This window comes from Ictidomys tridecemlineatus, chromosome 3 (genome assembly GCF_052094955.1).
Source record: "Ictidomys tridecemlineatus isolate mIctTri1 chromosome 3, mIctTri1.hap1, whole genome shotgun sequence".
Classification (NCBI taxonomy): domain Eukaryota; kingdom Metazoa; phylum Chordata; class Mammalia; order Rodentia; family Sciuridae; genus Ictidomys; species Ictidomys tridecemlineatus.
Window position 1 is genome coordinate 33,376,050 of NC_135479.1, and position 21,700 is coordinate 33,397,749.

Here is a 21,700-nt window from a genome sequence, read left to right on the forward strand (position 1 = left end):
CCAGCTTCCCATGACTTTTGTTTTGGGATGGGAAAGCGATGTTGCAACTTGGCATCTGACTTCTTACTGGTCAGCAGAGTTAAAATGCTTCTGGGTTTTTCTGTCCATATTGCTCTGTGATGATTATATTTGTTTGTTTGTTTGGGATACTGGGAATTGAACTCAGGGGTGCTTTACCACTGAGCTACATCCCAAACCCTTTCTGTTTTGATACAAGGTCTTGCTATATTTAAACCAACTTTCCTTAGATGGCTTTTTAAGGTAATGTCTTGAGCTGTTTCATTGCTCTCCTGGGATGTAATTTAACTTTTAGAAAATATGGGAGGAGCCTATATAATGTGACCAATTTCCAGTTTGGATTCCCACAGGCTAATCTTGGCTTTTTTGGTTGGAACATGATAAAAGACAGTAGCTGGGTATAGTGGCGAAAGCCTGTAATCCTCATTTGGGAGGCTGAGACAGGAAGATTGCAAGTTCAAGGCCAACCTCAGCAACATAATGATAGTCTAACTCAAATAAATAAAACGGGCTCCTGGGTTCAATCCCTGGTAACAACTAAAAAAGTAAAATCTCATATTAAAGCAGAAAGGCCATTAAGGTTTATTCCCTTGCTTTCTAAATGATTCTTTCATTTTTTTCCATACTTTGTTGGGAGGTTGCCTATAATCTGTTTTGTACAGAGCCAAAATAACAGTGGACACTATGTTGACCAAGACCTAAGCAATACTCATTTTTTTACTGGTTTATGATAGGCTTGCCGCTCTTTATCTTGCTTGAAAAGATAAAGACCTAGTCTAATCCTGCTGGGATTCCTATCAGTAGCCTTAGGGGGTGCTGAGATGATTCAGAGCTGCTGTTTAAATGGCAAAACCAGTTATCTTAAGTATATTTCTCATGGCTTGACTTGTAATTGCAATTGCAAATATTTGGTATAAAACATTAGTTTTGATGTTCTGCTTTCAGTATTTGATTTTGAATATCCAAGAGAGATGTCTTTGTGATTTTTGCAATGCAGCTAGCTCAAGTTTTGTGTGTGTGGCGCGTGTGTGCGCGCGCGGTACTGGGGATTGAACCCAGAAGCATTCTACAACTGAGCTGCATCCCCAACCCACTTCTTTTTTTTTTTTTTTTTTTTTTTTTTTTTTGAGATAGGGTCTCACTAAAGTGCTTGGGCTGGGAACTTGTGATCCTCCTCCTCAGTCTTTGGAGTAGCTGGGATTATCCACATGCATGCAGTTTAAGAGAAGGAGGACCTTGGTGCCAGGGCTTATTTAATATGAACAGCTAAAGAGAAGTCCTATAATAGGATTTTCTTGAGGTGTGAAGTGTCATTCTGTTGGGGATTTATATACACACACAAACACACATAATAGTTCCTGGCATAAAATACAAAATTAGTGGCACAATATAGGTTTCCTTTATAGATTTTGAGAAACTGGTACTCCTGGAAATAACAGACCAAGCAATACAGTTTTTGCTAATGAAACTTGCTGCAACTCATTGCAAGGACCTACTGTTGATGAACATTGTGGAAAAAAAAGCTTAAAATTGAAAAAAACCTGACCAATTTATCTTATTAATATGGCTACCTTACTAAGACACTTTCTAAAACTGAAAGCCAATGTGATTGCAGCAGTCTGTTAGAAAAAAGTTTCTGGGTAGCAGGATTTGTTTTGTGGTTTATTAAGTTGTCAGAAAATTCTTTTAACTTAAGGTAGTGTCTGATAACAATGCCATTCACATATAGCCAAGGAAACAAATTTTAACAGTGCTTCATCCTTTGGGGTATCTAAATCAGAGATTTTACAGCCTTTCTCCTGCCTCTACACTGTTAGCAAGGACAGCATATATCCATAAAAAGCATCTTTTATTACCCGCCCCCTCAAGCTATAGATCTTTATTGTGGGATTTTTAAAATCATCTGAACCTTATTTTTTTCCTCTTGAAAAATGTTGCATTAATTGACTTTTAAGGGTACAGTGTTTTAAAATGATTTGGAATATCACAATCTTTTTTTCTTCCTGAATTTCTGAAAACAATGCATTCATTAGATTTCTAATGTGTGATGACACAGCAGGCATTTTAACAAAAACTTGGGGCACTTTTTGGTCAAATATTTTACACCAAATATCTAAGTTAAAATCAATTGCTTTTGGGATTCTAAATGTACTTCCAGTCTGTATGAAAAAGCAACACACTTAATAATTTTGGGCCCATTCTTGATATAACTCTTGTATCTTAGATTCTGATATTGAAAATTTAATTTAAGGTACTGTATTACTCCAATAAACAATAACTCCCTTTGGATTTTAATATAAAGCAGCTATTATTAGACTGATATCAGAAAGGTCCTTCCAAATGTTGTAACACAGGACATCTTCAAGTGTTTGGCTTGACAAAGCAACATGAAATTTTGCAAGCACAACTTCACTCCTACAATATGGTGGCAAGGCTTTTCTTTGTAGAACAGTCTCTGACTGCCTTCTTACCTGCCAGATTGTTCTCAGATCCTCAATATGAGAGACAGTGTTTGGGGAAAAATACTAAAAGCAACAAAAATGACTAAGCAAACTCCTTAAGAAAAACTGCTTAACACACAAAATTATTGAATATCCAATAGGGTTTTACGTTCTTTAACTGAAAAAAATTCTAGTGGACTTGAGTTTTTTTCCTCAAGGGCTTTTCTGGAGAAGAAAAAAAATCTAATCAAGATGAAGGCACGGAATTAAATTATTTTGTCCTTTATTGGTATTATTATGAAATGTTATTATATTTTATCAAGAAAGAATTGGGAAGATTAAGTAATGCTGTAGATACCTTAATGCTGTTGGAAATACGATGATGCTCCGGCTTTGAGGTGCTTAAATTCCACATTGCTAACCTATGGACAGTGTTGAGGTGGTCCCACGGAAATTCACAGTTAATAATCCCTTTCCTTCAGGAAGACATTTCAGTCATCTTTAACCTAATTATATAAATCTGTGAGTTTCAACTTGGTGTAGCTAAAAAAATCTACTGCTACATTTTTGGTGCAATCCTTCCGCGTTATTTTATGACAATTTTATGATAAATAAAAATTCTTAAACGCAAAGCTGATCACTAATAAACTAGTCTGATACTAGTCCACCAAAATGTCCGCAGAAACGTTAAGGCCAGCTTGAGATAGCTCACCGATGGCCTTCACTGTCCTTAGAGCTAATTATCTAAGTAACACCGAAGAGAACGCAGGTTCTACTTGGAATCCGCGCGTCAGGTTCTCCAACCGTCAGAAGGGCGTGTGTAAGGGCAGAGAGGATTTTAAACCCCATTTCATTCCCCCTCCCTGGGATGTAAGAAACCACCCACTGCATGAAACTAGGCGGGGGAGGAGTGCTGCACCAGCTGCCAGGGGAGCGCTCTGCGGCGAGGCCGTTTCCCTGAGTCACCGAGAGGGCGGGAGGCAGGGCCCATCTGCCCACGCCACGTCCTCTTCATCAGGGACTCAGTCGAAATATGCAGGGGCTGCAGGACAAGGAAACAGCACCCACCATGCCTTAAGGAGGCCGAACAACCACCTCATCCCCAGAAGACGCAGCATTTCCCTAGCACTCGCTCTCCATTCTGGCAGCAGTCAACCAACCCGTCACTGCCAGCATCACGTGCACCTGGAAGTGCGTGGGTGGGACCTAAAGCGCCTACGGAAATGACGTCGGTCGCCCCGAGTCGCATGATGTGGCAAAATGCAAAAAAAGTGGGGGGAGGGAAAAACAGCAGACTGGGGAAAGTGATGATTCCAAAAAAGTAGTCCCTCCAGTTCCTCTTGCTCCCTCTTGACGCATCAGCAAGGGAGGCTTTCGGCGCAGTGCGCCCCGAATTCCTGCGCCTGACAGCGAGGCGGCGCTCCGTGGAGGGGTACATAAGTCGGAGGGGGTGAGGTGACTGGGCGGAGTTCAGTCGCGGGATCCTTCCGCAGGGCTCAGCCGTTTCCGGAGTCTGCGCTGCGCCCGGTTCCGCCATTGCGGCTCTCCCGGCCCCTGGAGCCTCCGCCCCCGACCCAAGCTCTTTCGTCTGCCTGCCAGTTTCCTGCGTCCCCGGAGAGTATCCTGCTGAGCCCAGCCTCCCCCTTCCCCCTCTCCTCCTCTCCCTCGGAGAGCCCGGGCAGCTACTGCCCCGCAGCCCCAGTGACAGGAGGAGACCATACCCCCCGACAGCGCCATGGCCCAGATTCTGCCAATTCGTTTTCAGGAGCATCTTCAGGTGCGGTTGGGACTAGGCTGGTGAGGGGTGTGGTGAGGTCGGTAGGAAGAAAGGAGGAAGCTGAAGTCTGGGCCCGAGCAGGATCAGATGGGGGGGGGCTTGGTTTGGCGTAGATGGAGGAAGGGGCACTATCTTTGAAAGCGGAAAGGGTTAATGATGTGGGCCTTGGCTGGAAATGACGAATCGGGGTGCACAGGGCGCCGAGGGCAGGCCTGGGTTCCAGGGCCTCTGTCTTGTTTCCTGGATGCCAAGAACTGCGCAGACTAACTTCCCCCTCCCTAATTTACTCGGTTCATTCATTTGAGTTGGGGGGTAAAAGCAGGGGACTTTACTGCGTTTCTCCCGGAGCAAGAATTCTCATCACACTCTGGGCCAGTGCAGGGCTGTCACCTTCCATTGCTCTTTTCTTCCCTTTACTCCATCGTGTCTGCGCTCTGGAGTTGTGTGGCGGGTGGGTTGGGGAGGAGCAGCCTTTTTTCTTCCTCCTTCCACGGCTCACAATTGAGAAAGGCACCTTCCCGGGGGAGGGGGGGGATGGCTTTGACTTGTCTTTTGCCTTTCCTGAGACAGTAGCAGCAGAAGGTCACGGAAGGAACTGAAAGAGGATAAAATGGGGGAACGCATTTCTCCGGGCGGTGTCAATCTCATGAGTGCGTGGGGTCAAGGTCCCTAAGGAAACTCGCATTTTTTTTTTTTTCTCTTTCTTGATTTCTTTGGAGGTGGTGTACCTCTTAACCCCTCCTTGATTCTAGAAGGTAGGAAGAGTTATTCGGAAGTTATCTTGGGGCCTTCTGGAGTCTAGCAGGTAGTTGTGGGATTGTGGGATTGAATACTTCTCTCAGGGCTGGGTGAAATTGAACAGAGCCCTGGGGATAGAGCACACCTGCTTGCAGTCTTGCAGGGTTAGTTGATCTGTAACTGGCTTCTTTTTAGTAGGTTCTAGAGTTCTTCCACAAGGCGTTTTATCCTGGAGACAACATGCCAAAGAACGACTTAGACAGGTGACCATTCCAGAGCTTCACTGAATTAAGCCTCTGCTGAACGTGTGATTTTTCTGGTTTAATCCTGATTTGTACTTTGGCTGGCGTAATTTATTCACATAAATTTACTCCCACCCCCCACCCCAAATATCCCCTTAAGTCGGCCTGGTGTTGGGTTCAGTCATTTGAAGGACTAATTTCATGTTTGACATGACACGAATATTAACTTATTAGGCACTCTTATCATTGGAGCCATTTTTATTTACTTTTCCCCATTGGTATAACATCCATAAAGGATTCTTGCTAATTAAAAGGTTTAATATTCAGTCTGTGAGTAAATAAACTTAGTTCTTTACAGACATTGCCACATTTGCTTGCACTAGCAAGAAGTTATTTTCTTTTAAGACTTGAAATGTAAAAAATATATCTTCACCTATATAATGAATTAAATGCAACTTTTTTCAGTTATCTCTAGTTTTCAAATAACTCATCTGACCTTGGCAAGGAAAACAAAGCTGGGGTTGGATAGCTAGTGGGTTTAGTCCTAGCATTTGGAGGAAGCTGAAACTGAGGATTACTTGAGCCCAGGAGTTCCAGATCAGCATAGGCAATATAGGGAGATACCCATCTCAAAAAACAAAGCAAAACAAAAAAATTGTTTTGCAAGAATTTAAAAAATGTTAAAGGAGTGAGTGAATATGGAGAAGTTATTTTTTGTGCTAAATTCAGGTTTAATTGTGGTTACCTCTGTTAAAATGGGGTGATAAATGAATGGGGGATTAGGGATTATGAAGGTAACATTTCCTGGATATGAAGGAAAAACACAGGTTTGTCCTCAGATTGAAGTGCATCTGAAGTATATTTCTGCAGACTAATATATGTAAACCATTAAAAAAAAAAGTTCAGCTGCTTTTTCCTTTTTTTTTTCCCCTTCAATGCTGGGGCTGGAACCCAGGGGTACTCTGTCACTGAGCTACAACCCCCTCCCTTTTTATTATTCATTTTGAGCAGTCTGGTTAAGTTGCCCAGGCTGGCCTCTAGCTTGCTTTGGCCTCCCTAGTAGCTACTACACTTGGCATAGTTTTTCCGTTTCTATTAAAGAGGAGACAAGAGAATGGTTAAATAGTCCCAAAGATTGGTATCCACCCTTGTCACTAAATAAAGACAGATTTAACATAGGCCTGATTTTTTAATTGAGGTTTCTGCAGGTCTTTGAGCAAAGCTATTTGCTATCAAATAATCTGAAGATTCTTAAGTATAAAGCAGCTTTGAACATACATTTGAATTGTGACTTCCATTTTTTGGAATGCTAGGTCATTATTAAGCTTAGCTAGTATGACTAGTGTTCCAGTAGATAGTGATTAATTCCACAGACACCCCCAAATCATCAGCTTCTTCTAGAATAATGCATCTTCTGACTTCACATTTTCATCTCCTCCCTTTTTAGAAATTAATAAGGATTATGTTAATTGGCATTTTAGGTCTTTGACCTCTGAGTCAGTTTGCTAAGTAGCAGGAAATGTTCTGAAACACTTAGGATAAAAACTGGAAATAAAGCCTGGCGTGGTGGCACATGCCTGTACAATCTCAGCAGCTTTGGAGGCTGAGGCAGGAGGATCACAAGTTCCAAGTCAGCCTCAGCAAAAGCGAGGCACTAAGCAACTTGGGGAGATCCTGTTTTCAATAAAATACAAAATAGGAATGGGGATGTGGCTCAGTGGCCAAGCGCCAATGAGTTCAATCCCTGGTACCAAAACAACAACAACTACCTGGAAATAAGAAATGAGGAACTTGAGTGTAGATTTAGCTTGTGGAACTTCAAAAAGCAATCTGTAAATTAATTTATTTTTATGCCCTCTACCTACATTATTCAGCTGAAGAATCTATCACCAAGGCCTGAAACTACATTTTATGAATGTTATTTAAGTTATGAAGGAATTTTTTTTCATTAATGGATTTTAGGCTGATAGCAGTCAACAAATAATTGCATATTTGGGCAAGATATTGCTGGAGTTGCAGATTCTGGACAAATCTTGGCTACATATAAAATATTGTCTGCAATTCTCAATTCTTGGTGTAGTCAGTGTCTTTATTGCCGGTTGACAAACTCTGTAGTTCCTAGGCTCTCTTGAGTTTTCAGTTACAAATCTCACTCTTCCTCTTTTTTAAAAAAAGTGTTTTGTAGTTGTAGATGGACAGAATGCCTTTTTTATTTTTATGTGGTGCTAAGGATCAAACCCAGTGCCTCACACATGCTAGGCAAGTGCTCTGCCACTGAGCTACAACCCCAGCCCCTCTACTTTTCCTTTTGATGCATAAATGCAGGCATGAAATGTGTTGTTGGGTTAAATGGTAACGATTCTTGCTAAGATTAATTTAGCTTGCAAAGGGAAGGCAATGTTAAGTATTACTGGGGCGTGTTACATGCTTAGCTGGACTGTCTGGAAGAGGCATACCATCTGGAATTATGCTGCAGTCCACCCTGAGAATAGCTTCCAAACTTAAGATACATTTTTCATAATTTTTTAATGGTCAGTTCACTCAGCTTAACAGGATATGGCTGACTTTAGTGAAAGTACTTTCACTCTGATTAGGATATAATTCAGGAACTGTGTGTGCTATAGGACCACAGTCTTTTTCCACTTTAGTGTGTAGTGAATTTGATTTTAGGAAGCTTGTTACTTTGCTCTTGGGAATAATTATTTCTGACCATTGTTGGAATTTATACCTTGGTTTTCAGAGCTTCCATTTATATTTAGTCCTCAGCTTCTTTGTAAAATTATTTATAAATTCTTATGTTCAACAGTATACAATACCTATTTGAATTAGATGTGACAGATGTATTTTTATCTGTGTTAGTGATGAGGTTCTTTGAAACTTCTGATCATTATTGTCCAGTAGAACTTTCTTTAAGTGATGGAAATGTCTATTAGTTACGAAGGGATATTGTGCACTTGAAATGTGTCTAGTGTTACTGAGAAACTCAATTTTTGCTTTTATTTCTTCATTTAAATTTTAATAGTCGTGTGTGTATTGACAGCCAACATTGAATTGCACAATTGATGTAGGCCATAATGATGTGTTTTGTAGAACTGGCTACCCATGTTTATATATGTAGAACACTTTTTTAGCTAAAATCAAAACATTCATCATCCAAGTATTAGTCAAATTCTGTCTCTTTTGGGAAGTGGTAATAATAAATGATTTCTAGTGAATGGGAGAGTCGTAGACTTCTTCATTGTCCTTTTTTTTTTTCCCTTCACAATACTTTTATTTATTTTTATATGATGCTGAGGATTGAACCTAAGGCCCCACACATGCTAGGCAAGTACTGTACCACTGAGTTACATCCCCAGCCCAGAGCAGTAGCCTGCTGGATGTCTGGGTACTTTCAGATCTTCAATCAGTTCCCCCCAGACACCTTTCTTTTTTCTTTTATTACAATAGAGTTGAACTTTTTTTTTTTTTTTTTTTTTAACTGTGATTGAACTCAGGGACATTTAACCACCAAGCTGCATTCCCACCCCTTTTAAAATATTTTATCTAGAGGCAGGGTCTCATGGAGTTGTTAAAGTGCCTCCCTAAGTTGCTGAGGCTGGCTTGAACTTTCGATCTTCCTGCCTCAGCCTCACAAGCCACTGGGTTTACAGGTTTGCGCCACCACACTGGGTCCAGACACCTTTCTTAACAATTGAAGAAAATGAGACTCCAAGTAATGTCCAGGGACCATGATATCAGAATGGGATTTGTACATGGGACTTCTAATACAAAATACTTCAAAGAAATGAAATGATTGTTTTTAAGAGACTGTATCCTAGTATGCTGTTTTTCTTTAGGGCTTTGGTCTAGAGACAGGATTCTTTCTGCTTTTTAAAATGTGGTAAATGATGTGATACAGTGGACAAGACAGGCCAGGGGGTTGTTGAGACCAGTGCTAATAGAAAAATAATGAGAGCCTCATTTGTCATTTTAAATATTCTAGTGGTCACATTAAAAAGTAAAATGCAGGTGAGATTAATATTTAATTCATTATACCAAAATATCTTTTCAATATGTAATCAGTATAAAATTTACTAATGGGCTGTTTTACTTTTTTTTTTCTTTTGGTATCAGGAATTGATCCCAGGTATGAGCCACATCCTGAGTCCTTTTGATTTTGTATTTTGAGAGGGTTTCACCAAGTTGCTTAGGACCTTGCTAAATTGCTGAGGCTGGCTTGGAACTTGTGATCTTTACACACACACACACACACACACCACCCCAGGTGGGATTGCAGGCTTGCACCACTGTACCAGGGCTGTTTTACATTTTTTTTTAATATTTATTTTTTTAGTTGTAGTTGGACACATCATCTTTACTTCACTTATTTATTTTTTTTATGTGGTGCTGAGGATCGAATCCAGGGTCCTGCATATGCGAGGTGAGCACTCTACCGCTGAGCCACAATCCCAGCCCTGTTTTACATTTCTTTATACTAAATTCCAAAATCTGATTTTATTACACTTAGAAAACATCTCAATTCAAACCCTGTTTTTATTTGAAATAGTTTGTGTTAAGAGCTCATTAAATTTACAGTTGAAAAAGCAGATTTATATGCCTAGATTATTCCATTTAAGTTTTCCAACAAATTAATCAATTTCTGTTAATTATTTGATTTTAATTAACTTAAAAATCAGTCATAGTAGCTGTATTTCAGGTGTTCAGTATCTGTGACTACATATGAGACAACACAGATTAGGACTTTTTGTTTCTTTTTCTCTGTAAAATAGGCATGTTACCTCACAAAGTTAACATGAGGATATGAGATCATAAATGTGAAAGTACTTGGTGTAGTACTTTAGGAACATTAATTTTTAGCTGTATAACTTTTGCCCAATACATTTCATTTAAGCATCTCAATCAATTGACAGTATTTTGTTTGTAGACCTGGATTAGACTCTAGGGTTAAAGTGGTAAATCAGAGTCTGTCTACACCTTACTTCATGCTTGCATTGATGTCTGTCTATCTTTATGTATTTGAACATTTGATATCATACAAGATTTAATACAAATATTAATGTTTAAAGAAATTGATGGCACTCTGAAATTATACTCCCCCAAACAAAATTTTAGTCTTGTATTATATTCCATGAGCTCTCATTGTGTGCCTTTGGTACTTTGTTTTGTTTGGGTGCTGGGAATTAAACCCAGAGGCAGTTTACTACTGAGCAACATTACTAGCCCCTATTTTATTTTACTATATTTTGAGACTGGATCTTGCTAATTTGCAGAGGCTAGCCTTGAACTTGTGATCCTCCTGCCTTACCTTTCTGAGTTGCTGGGATTACAGGCATGTGCCACTGTACCTGGCCCTTTGGTACATTTTTAATTAGTATAGTTATGTAAATGTTCTTTTAAGGTGGTAGAGTTTTAAGTGAATATTCTCACTTAGATGGGAAATACATTCATAACTTTGTTTTAGCCCTGTATGCTAGAATGAGACTGTTTTTCTAAATTCATATATATACTGGGCTAAAACTACATAAGATCAACTTGTCTCATGAGCCAGTGCAGAGTGCATAGGTCTAGATGTCATCCACTATCCCCCAACCCATGGTAGCTTTAGGATGGCGGGAAACTTGAATCTGAATGCGTTATTCAAAACCCATCTGTCAGATGTGGATTTTATGACTCTCTTATGTTGTGGTAGACATGATTTAAGATATTTTATCCTACTTTCAAGGGAATGACCACCAAATCTTAATTATCTTGAAATCTTTAAAATCAGAGTACATTTACCATTATATCTTTTTGAGTACCTACCGTGCTACTAAAAATAAAACATAAGCATTTTATGTTCATTTCCCATTTAATTAGCAAGAGAACCCCTTTTGGGTAGGTATGGTTCACCTTATTTTATAATGGGGAATCTAAAGTTCATAACAAGTACCTTAAAAGTTAGTGGGTGTTAGGCTTTAATTGTTCTTTTAATTTGGCATAGATGCTTTTTTTGATATGATCTGTGTAGTTTGAAGTGCAAAATATACCATAATTGTTTGTATCTATTCCATAATATTCCTTGATATACATATGCTATTAGTAGTTTGTTTTTAGGGCAGTATTTTTTATATTATGAGAAAACTAGGGGACAATGAATCAACAATTGACTTTGTTGTATGCCTTGAACAATTATATAGACAGTATCTTTAAAGGGTTTTATCCAAGTTCCCAGGGAAAAATTGTGCAGAATAATTAAGATCAGGTTAATTTGTAACCAGGATTATCTATATTACTCTCATAAGGCTGAACTTCTAGAACTTTTTTACAGACTTTAATGAGAAGAATCAACGTGTTTCATTTGAAGCCACTTGGGGAAGCAGGAAATTTGCTTTCTCTTTTACAATTTATGTTTTTATGTTTATACTAAAGTAAAACTTGGAATAGAACTCTGTGGAAGACAGTGAAAGTAGAATATGCTTGCCCAGTTTGAGTACCATGGTGCTAGAGGGGGAAATGGTTGCAAAGTTGGATGGTTGTGCTTGGAGGCAGACTTCCAATAATATTAGTACTTCCTCTTCTGAATAACTAGGTAAATAAAGACTAGTCTTTAAAGTCTGAATAAAGGAGATTTTAAAGATGGTTTCTGAAAGAAGAGGAAGCAAGTTCATTAAAACCATATTTCATCACATTTAAAAAATCTGTGCAGTGTGCAATTCTGGAAAATGTGTCAGATGTTTAAACTGGACTTTATTATGTCAAGTTTTTAGCTTGTTTCAACTTTTTCATTTATTAAAATAGTACTTCTTGGTAGTTGTGTTATTAGTATAGGTTTGTATTTATAGCATAATACTTAGTTCATACAGAAACTTAAGTATTGGTTCATCCCCTCTGTCTTAAGGGAGTCTTCTTTTTTTTTAAAATATTTATCTTTTAGGGCTGGGGATGTGGCTCAAGCGGTAGCGCGATCGCCTGGCATGCGTGTGGCCTGGGTTCGATCCTCAGCACCACATACCAACAAAGATGTTGTGTCCGCCGAGAACTAAAATATAAATATTAAAAATTCTCTCTCTCTCTATCTCTCTCTCTCTCCTCTCTCACTCTCTCTTAAAAAAAATTTAAAAAAAATTTATCTTTTAGTTTTAATTGGACACAATATCTTTATTCTGCATTTATGTGGTGCTGAGGATTGAACACAGTGCCTGAAGCATGCTAGGTGAGCACTCTACCACTGAGCCACAACCCCAGCCCTTGGGGAGTCTTCTTTTATCCGCTCCATGAACATAGATTCCATGCTAAAGGAAAAACCAAAATTAAAGTCTATCCAGTTATTGAAGTCATATTCTTGGAGTTACACCAGATTCTTTCCTCTTTCTCATTTTCTACATCTAGAACATTCCTGGAGTACACTGGGGGTCCCAAGTAATTGCAGTTTTTGGTGACACTTGTCTCTTGAAACTGGGAATCATAACCAATGAAAAAATAGGAGCTGGTTAAGAGTTGCTTTCATTTATTTCTGATCTGAGGCAACCACGGAAGTAGAGTAAAGCCAAAGACAGTTCATGTATGCTTAGCTTAGCAAACAGCTGACTTTGCATATGTCTTCCTGCACTCTGTATTATTCTAGATTTAGCCATATTGAACTGTCTTTATTTTTTCACATCACCTGTGTAATGTACTGACATTGTAACAAGGTTTAGAGGGAGGCACATCTCACACACAGCATGAACACCCAATCGTCCATTCTTTTTTTTTTTTTTAATATTTTTTAGTTATACTTCTGCCTCCAAATTTCTGGGATTACAGGCCTGTAATCTTTTTATTTTGGTTATTATTTTTTTTAATGTGCTGAGGATCAAACCCAGGGTCTAACATGTGCGAGGCGAGCACTCTACCACTGAGCCACAACCCCAGCCAATAATCATCCATTCTTATGAACTAAACAGATCTAATAATTTCTTCCTCCGCGTATGGTCTCACATTTGCAACTGTTGGATGTCACAAACATCTTACATATTTCTTGAAAAGCATCTTTTAGGGTATATTTCTGGAAATCATAGTTTATATCAAAAGATGAGTGGGAAAAACACTCTCCTAATTGCAAATTTGATGCTTATTATAAAATTCCCATGATTACACCAAAATGAGTTTTTTAAAAAGCACTTTAGAATGGAGGTGACATTCTAGTACTAATGAAGACACTAATATAAAAAATGCATATTTAGAAAGTCTTTATTCATTTTCTCTTGCTGTAACTAAATATTTGAGACTGGGTAATAAAGACTAGAAGTTATTTGGCTTCTGTTTGTGGAGGCTGGGAAGTTACAAGACCATGTAGTCATTTACTCTGTATCTGGTAAGGATCTTCTAGTTGCATCATATCATGGTGTAGGGCATCACATGGCAAAATAGAACAATTGAGCTAATTGTGGTGTCTCTCTCTTATAAAGCCACTAATGCCATCATGGGGACCCTACCCTCATGAACTCATTTAATTATTGTTGCTTTTTGAAGACCTCCAAATACTATTAGCATATGAATTTTGGGGGGATTCATCAAATCCCACAGTAAGGAGTTTGAATAAAATGGTTTCTGAAACAAGAAAGTGGTTATTACTTTTGTAATTTTAATTGTTTATATAAACCAAATCAGCTCATTACTTGAATTGTAAATTAGCTTATGAAATAGACTTAGTGATTACCCTAACCATTTGTAGTTTAAAGGATCCAAAAGCCCCCCTTTTCCCCTCTTTTTTAATGCTGGCGGTCAAACCCAGGGTCTCCCCCATGCTAAGCAATAACTCTATCTCTGACTTACAACCCCAAAAGTCTTTTTAATTGAGATAAAATTCATAAAAAAGTTAACCTTATTTATTTATTGATATTGGGCTTGAACCCAAGGGTACTTTATCAATGAGTCACATCCCCAGCCCTTTGTAATATTTATTTTGAGACAAGGTCTTGATCCTCCGGCTTCTGCCTCCAAATTGCTGGGATTATAGGCCTGTGCCACTATATTCAGCAAAATTCACTCCCACTTTAAAGTGAACAACAATTTAGTATTATTTAGTACATTTACAATGTACCTCTATCACCTTTACCTAGTTCCAGAGCATTTTCATAGTCTGGAAAGGAAACACCTTAACCTTTGGCAGTCTTTTCATCCTTTTGTATCCTTAACTGATGTACAAATTCTGAATATTTTACATAAATGGAATTATACAAAGTTTGACTTTTTGTTTCTAATTTCCTTCACTAAGCATAATTGAGGTTGATCCAGTGTACAGCACATCTTGATACGTTGTTCCTTTAGCTTAATAATACTCCATTGAATGGATAGATCACATTTTCTTTTCTCTTTCCTTTCATCAGTTGATGGATATTTGAGTTGTTTCTGCTTTTTAGCTTTTGTGAATAGTGCTACTGTGATTATTTCTGTGCAATATTTTTGCTTTTGGTGTTGAGACTGAATTCAGGGCCTGGTTTATGCTAGGCAAGTGCTTTATCACTTAACTACATCCCAGGCCTTTCTGTGTAAGTTCTTGGTTGAATCCTTTTTGTTGGGTATTTTGGATCTGTGTGAGGGAGAGGAATTAATTGCTGGGTATATGATATGATAGAAATATCTGTGGCTGTTAATACTATCCATATTATAACACTTTAAGCATATATAATATATCTCTGTGGCCTTTAGTATTAATGCAATATGAGAGAAACAGAAATAACTGGAGAGTTAATGGATTGCAATAATAGAAAGTACAAAAAAAAAATCCTGATGGCAATTAAGAGCGGAATTGTTTCTTCATTGAGCAACATGGAAAGATGATTTAGATGATTTGAAGACTTCGTTTTTTAGATTTTGAATCCAGTGGTAAATCCCAGAGTTAAATGAAAGAGAGGATGTGATAGAATATGTTACAAATTTAAGAATTAAAGAAACCAAAATAATTGGAATGGAAGCAATTTTCAGACAGTGGAAGAAAACTGTATTGATAGGAAGGAAGGAAAATTTTAGTGCCATGAATTAAATTGTTAAATTAAATTTTAGTACCACGAATTTTGGATATATTTTGCTCCCTATCAGACATCCAGGGCATACCCTTTCCCTGACTGAAAAAATCAAGGTGGTCGTCTTTTTACAACATGAAATTTTAGAGTGAAGCAAGTGTCTACATGATTTTGAAATGAGATGTTTTTTCTCATTTTTTTAGAGGACATGAGCCACAGTTTGAACACTCTAGGATCCTTTGAACCTAAAACCTATTTTTTTCCCTATAGATTTTTTTTATCAGTAGTAATGACAAAGTTGCAATTTTAAGTTGCCAAATAATAGATGCTTAACAGTGTTAATTGAAGACAAATCATAATCTAATAATTTTAATGTTTATTCAGACTCCCTGAATTGTTAATATTAAGTGGTTTTGAGATAGCCAGTACCTCTTCATGCTCAGTGTTAACTTTTTCATTTATTTGAACTTGAAATTTGTGGCATTTAAGTTCGAAAGAACATATTTCAGTAAGTCAATTGTAAAATAAGATGGTTCTGATCTTGTAACTAGTAGCAGCTGGAAGGATGATAATGCTTTAAATGAGTAACCCAACTAGAAAAATGAGTGCGATAGTAGTACACTATCTAATTTCCTAGGAAGTCTGTCAGTATAGGTAGAAAATGCATGATTGTGTGCACCAGTGATAGAGATGAACTTAATGTAACACTAGGCTGTCACTTAAAGTACAGTTGGGAACTGGGGTTGTGGCTCAGTGGTAGAGTGCTTGCCTAACATGTGTGAGGCATTAGGTTTGATTCTCGGCACCACATACAAATAAATAAAATAAAGGTCCATCAACAACTAAAAAAAAATAATAAATTTTAAAGAAGTACATCTTGTGCTGGGATTTGTAGCTCAGCCATAGAGCTCTCGTCTAGCATGGGCGGGACCCAGGTTCGATTCTCAGCACCACATAAAAATAAAGGCATTGTGTTGAGTCCATCTACAAAAAAGATATTCATATTCTCTCTCTCTCTCTCTCTCTCTCTCTCTCTCACACACACACACACACACACACACACAAAAAAAGTACATCTTGGGAAGTTGTGTCATAGAATGAAGTTTCTTTAGGACCTTTAAGCTATAACTATAAGGAAACTGGACAGATATTTTAGTTACTCCTACCAGGAAACCAAGCCCTTGGTGTCTGCCCCAGGAGATTCAGATCATCCTTTGAAGGTCTTTATGTTAAATTAGCACTAAGTATTATAATCTGGAACCACTGCAGTAAGCCTTTTTTCTTTTTCTTTTTTCTTTTTTTTTTTCCTTTTTTGCTACATTCTGCTCCCTACCACCAATATATAGTTGATTGCAACTCTGGTAGTAGCATTTGGTGGTTTTGTGTCCCCTGAATGATGTTTATACGAAAAAAGGCATAATCTTGGAAAGTCACACCCATCTCTAGAGATTTGGGGCATAAAAACTTCCGTGTATTTCCCTAGATCATGTTCAAAATTGATCTAACATTTTGTCTAGTTCTTGTGTTTAAATTGTACATCTTTTTTTTTTTTAAAGTTTTAAAAATTTCCAGTCAATAGTAGGTTATGAGTAGGAAAAATTTTTTAGGTGTTTGAGTCTCCTCTGGCTGTGATTTCTTTCTGAAGGGATTGCTTACAGTTTGGAGAGAGTGACAGTCAGAAATTCTCTTTAGAGACAGTGATTCCTTCAAGGGCTAACAAGGAGAAGAAACAAATCTGTATGTTTAAGTGTGAGGTCAGCAAAGATTAAAGACATGTTTATTTTTTATGTGAAATCTGTGGTGCCCACAAAAAACAATGGCTGGTATCCTGTTGATGGAAGAACTGAAGGAATGCTGCATTCTCAGCATTTTTCTTCGTTTCCTGTAGAATACAGTAACTGCAGTTTTTATTTGACACTCTGCTAAGTTTCCAGGAAGGGCTTAATAAAGTAACTCCAGCTTTTTTTTCTTTCATTCTTTTAAAGTTCTAGGGATTGAACCCAGGAGGTACTCTACCACTTAGCTAATGTCCCCAACCCTTTTTATTTTTTATTTTGAGACAAGGTCTCACTGAATTGCACTTGCTGACTTCAAACTTCTGATCTCCCTGACAGCCTCCTGAGTTGCTGAGATTACAGGCCTGTACCACCACCACTGCCCCTCTCCCTCATACATATGTACGTTATGATTGATACCAGTAAAGGTAGCAGATTTATTTATTTACTTATTTGGTGCTGGGGATTGAACATGGGCATTTTACCACCAAGCTACATCCTCAGTCCATTTTGGTTTTCATTTTCACTAAGTTGCTGAGGTTGGTCTTGAGCTGGCAATCCTGCCTCAGCCTCCCAAGTTGCTACTGGGATTACACATGTGTGCCACCATTCCTCACTCCGTTTTGGAGTTTTTAAAAGACGTTTTGCTGAGGGAATGGGGTTGTAGCTCAGCAGTAGACTGCTCGCCCAGCACATGGGAGGCCCTGGGTTCGAGCCTCAGCACCATATAAAAATAAATAAATAAAGGTATTGTGTATAACTACAACTAAAAAATAATAAATATTTTTTAAAAAGACATTTTGCTGAATTAAATACTTGGGATAGGAACTTAAAACAAATCTTAAAGCACATACTTTTAAATTCCTGTATTGGGAGATAAAATTGTTGACCATTCACTGTATTGGTAACACCTATTGAGTTCTTTTGATACAAGAGTCACAGAAAAGATAACTGAAACAGAACCATGCCTAGAACACTTGCAGAATAGTAATTCAGTAGCTTATAAAGACTTCCTTATATTTTTATTATTTGGATGAAACTAGAAGGAAGACTCTGGAAAGTATAAAGCCAAGCACTAAATGTGGAATATAAGTTCTTAGTAATGCTGTCACAAACACAAATTGAATGTATTTTAATTTTCAGTCAGTAGAGCTGGTAAATGAGCTCTTTTCCAAGTATATTAGTCATTCATTAGAGGCAAACTTGTATGGTAAACTTGCAGAGAATCCAGTTTCTGATGAATTTATTTTTGTTTAGTCAGATGTAAGAACTGCTAGAGGAAATTAGTAAGCTGAGAGCAAATCTATCACTTCTTCAATTATGTAGTATTTATAGGTAGGAATACAGTTGTTTTTGATTGAGGTAGAGCTTTTTGTGTATGGAAAGGTGTCTTTAGTCAGAATTGATAATTGAAAGATATTTAATCCAATTGTATACATTAAGAAGGGTAAAAAGTTAGACATGGTGGTACACACCTATAATCCCAGCTTCTAGGAAACTGAGGCAGGTGTATCCCAAGTTTGAGGCCAGCCTGGGCAATTTTATCAAGACCCTGTCTCAAAAAAATGAAAAGGCCTGGGAATGTAGCTCAGTGGTAAAAACATCTCTGGTTAATATACAATACCCCCCTGCCCCCCTGTCCTAAGAGGAAAAAAAGGAAGTTGGGCAAAAAAATGCTAGCATAAGACAAAACCATATAAAGCCACACTATATTTATGGCCCATTTGGTCTTTTAACAGTATTTTCATAGTTTGATCACTAAGGTATTCTAATACATACTGACTCGGCACCCCTGGGTTTCCTTATTCCTGGCATATCAGAGTTTTCCCATTCTTTAGGAACACATGAAGAAAGCAAGCTAGTATGTATCACCATACTATAGTCTTGAGTGCTAGATTATGGACAGGACAAAAATCCCTACAGTGTATAGCAGTTCTGTGCTCCCACACTGAAGTGTGTACTTGATGTGTACCGTATCACTTTAACTTTTCATTCAGCATTGAGGCATGACTTTATTCCTCCTCAAGCAAGAATGGACACTTTCCCTTTTCTGTTTGCTGTAAATGTGACAGCAAATTTTTTTTTTGGAAAATATTAATCACTTCTTCAGTGAAAGGTCCCTCAATTTGGGCTTGTCTACTAGAACATTGTGATTAGATTCTTGTTATATAATTTTGTCAGGATGGATACCACAAAGTGATATTGTGTTCTTTTTAATGTATTGTGTTGAGAGGCGAAGGCTGTCAATTTGAGTCATTGCTAGTGATTATAAAACTTTGATCACTTTCATTGAGAAATTTCTCCACCACAAATTTTCTTTTCCCTTTGTAACAAGTATCTTGGGACAGGGGGTGAGTGGAGATGCCTTGACTGTGTAAGTATCTGTTACTCAAAATTTCGTCCATTAGTTTTATTCCATTGATGATTATTTCTTGAGACAATTCTGATTGCCAGATAATGACTTCTTAAAAATTGCATCAGGGGCTGGGGATGTAGCTCAAGCAATAGCTCTTGTCTGGCATGCTTGCAACCAGGGTTCTATCCTCAGCACCACATACAAAGATGTTGTGTCCGCTGAAAACTAAAAAATAAATATTAAAATTCTCTCTCTCTCTCTCTCTCTCTCTCCTCTCTTCTCTCTCTCCCTCCATCCCTCCCTCCCTCCCTCTCCTCTCTCCTCTCTCCTCTCTCCTCTCTCCTCCCTCCTCTCTCCTCCCTCCTCCCTCCTCCCCCCCTCTCTTTAAAAGAAAATTGCATCAGTGTTTCACTACTTTTAAGTTGACTTTCTTTATGGTAAACAACTTTTCCTTCTCACCACTTTTTTCTTTCTGTTATTGGAGACTTATAGATTTTGTCTGTTGTAATTTATAATTGTCTTAAAATTAGTTTAGGGTATAGATTCTGTAAAGGAATGATGTCTTTCAGTGTAAGATGATTCTGGACTATAATTTCAGAAAGGCATGTTAATGATCAGTGTTGGTAGAAAATTTCATCCTTTTAATTTTTATTTGTTCTTTTTAGATATACATAACAGTAGAGTGGAGGATTTCATTCTTTAAGAAAGTTATTTTCAGAAGCCTACAGTTTAGTTGACTGAGGTAACTTGGAATTGTTAGGCATGGGAATATTGGGAAACATTAGCAAAGTTTGGTTTTTGGAATGGTATAGTATGAGTCTCCCCGCTCTACCACCTCAGGCTTTTTTATTTTTCATTTTGGGACAGGATCTCACTAAGTTGCCCAGGCTGACTTTGAACTTATGATCCTTCTGCCTCAGCCTCTGGAGTTGCTGAGCTTATAGACAGGTACCACAGTGGGGTATTGAACAGAAGTCTTCAGCTCTTGTACATTGAGAAGAGAGATACTGTGCCTGTATTCTATTTTGCCTTCTGTTTCTTGGTCTTGAGCGAAAAGATAAATTTTGATGATACTGACCTTATCCTATTTGTTTTCATTAGCTTCTTCTTCCAGCATAGGTTTTTGGAGACATATTTTCCAAGTTTGTAAGAAAGTTTTAGCAATATTGATCTATGATGCCTTTCTAAAAATAAGAATTAAGATAGGGTTACTTAGCATGAAAATGGTGCATAGATATGAAGATTCTGGTCTCACAATTTAAGAATAGAATTGGAAGTCTTAAGATGTAATTTTCTCTGCAACTCTCCAAAACAGCATTTCAGTGTGTTGAGTAAGTTAAATTCCTAGAGACCACTAATCTTATATTATCAGTAATTAAAAGCAGTTCCCACCCAGAATTTTAACCAACCTTGTAGACAGCTGAATTAAGCAGATAATGAAATGGAAATGCAAAAAAAAAAAAAAAAAAAAAAAAAAAAGGCTAACCTTGAGCTAGCCTAAAAGTACTGATATGTGTAGGTCCTAATGTTCAATATCTGTTGAAGCCCTAAAAGTATGTCAGGCACTGTTCTTAGCATTTCACAAATCCTCACAACTTTTGAGAATAGGTATTGTCACCCAGATATTTTGGATGAGGAAACAGATGCATAGACACATTGATTTGTCCATGGTCATTTTACTGACAAAACAGGGACCATATCTAAACATTTTGTTTCTTATGAGGAATCTACAAAAGCAATTAATTCTAGATGTCACTTGAACTTTATATTCAAAGTTATAAATTGGTACTATAATTGTCTACTTGAATGAGGAAGTTCTGTCTTATGGGCAATTTGAAATACTATTTCTTAAAATAATAAGAAATGTAGTATATTGCAACCCCTTTCTTTCCTTGCATGTTAATCCAAATTGAGGAGGGAAGGAGAGGAGAGGGAAAAGGTAACATTTTTGTATGATGTGTAACATGTAACTCCAGGGTACTCCAGAGTTTTGGCTTAGCTGATTAACAATAAATCTGTTTACTTAACCTTTTGGAAGCTAGGTTTATGCTGTCAAGTCCTAAAGTAAAGCTACTTGCAGATCAAAATCTAGTATGGAAGCCAAATTATGTTATAAGGTTTATGTGCTTCTTCATAAAAAGAAGCAGTTGAGAAACATTATCCTTTTGTACATTGTAACAATGTTTTTTGAAAAGGGGAGGATGGAAATATATACTTTTTATTTATTAGAGGATACCACTGATATGTTTGTCTCTAATTGCTTGATGAAGAGAGAAATATTACTGGAAAGATGGGGTTGGATGGCTTTTCATAGTACTAAACTCATATAGTTTGAATATCTTACCATATGCATGTGGTAACTTTAAAAAA

General features: G+C 37.7%; 1 protein-coding gene and 1 non-coding gene across 3 annotated transcripts in view; one reads left to right on the forward strand and one right to left on the reverse strand.

Annotated features, from left to right (window-relative positions):
* Positions 1-3,771: 3,771 nt before the first annotated feature.
* Positions 3,772-21,700, forward strand: part of Cltc (clathrin heavy chain) — a 66,485-nt gene continuing 48,556 nt past the window's right edge. The window contains exon 1 of one of the 2 annotated variants that reach the window (XM_013357028.4): positions 3,772-4,236. In XM_013357028.4, the coding sequence (XP_013212482.1) occupies positions 4,195-4,236 (42 nt within the window). In that variant the 5' untranslated portion in view covers positions 3,772-4,194. The remainder of the gene's footprint in view (positions 4,237-21,700) is intronic. The other variant, XM_005321560.3, reaches the window with a different exon arrangement.
* On the reverse strand, positions 12,853-12,957 carry LOC120884681 (small nucleolar RNA U13). The gene has a single exon (XR_005727101.1). It is a non-coding gene; the product is annotated as a small nucleolar RNA U13 (small nucleolar RNA).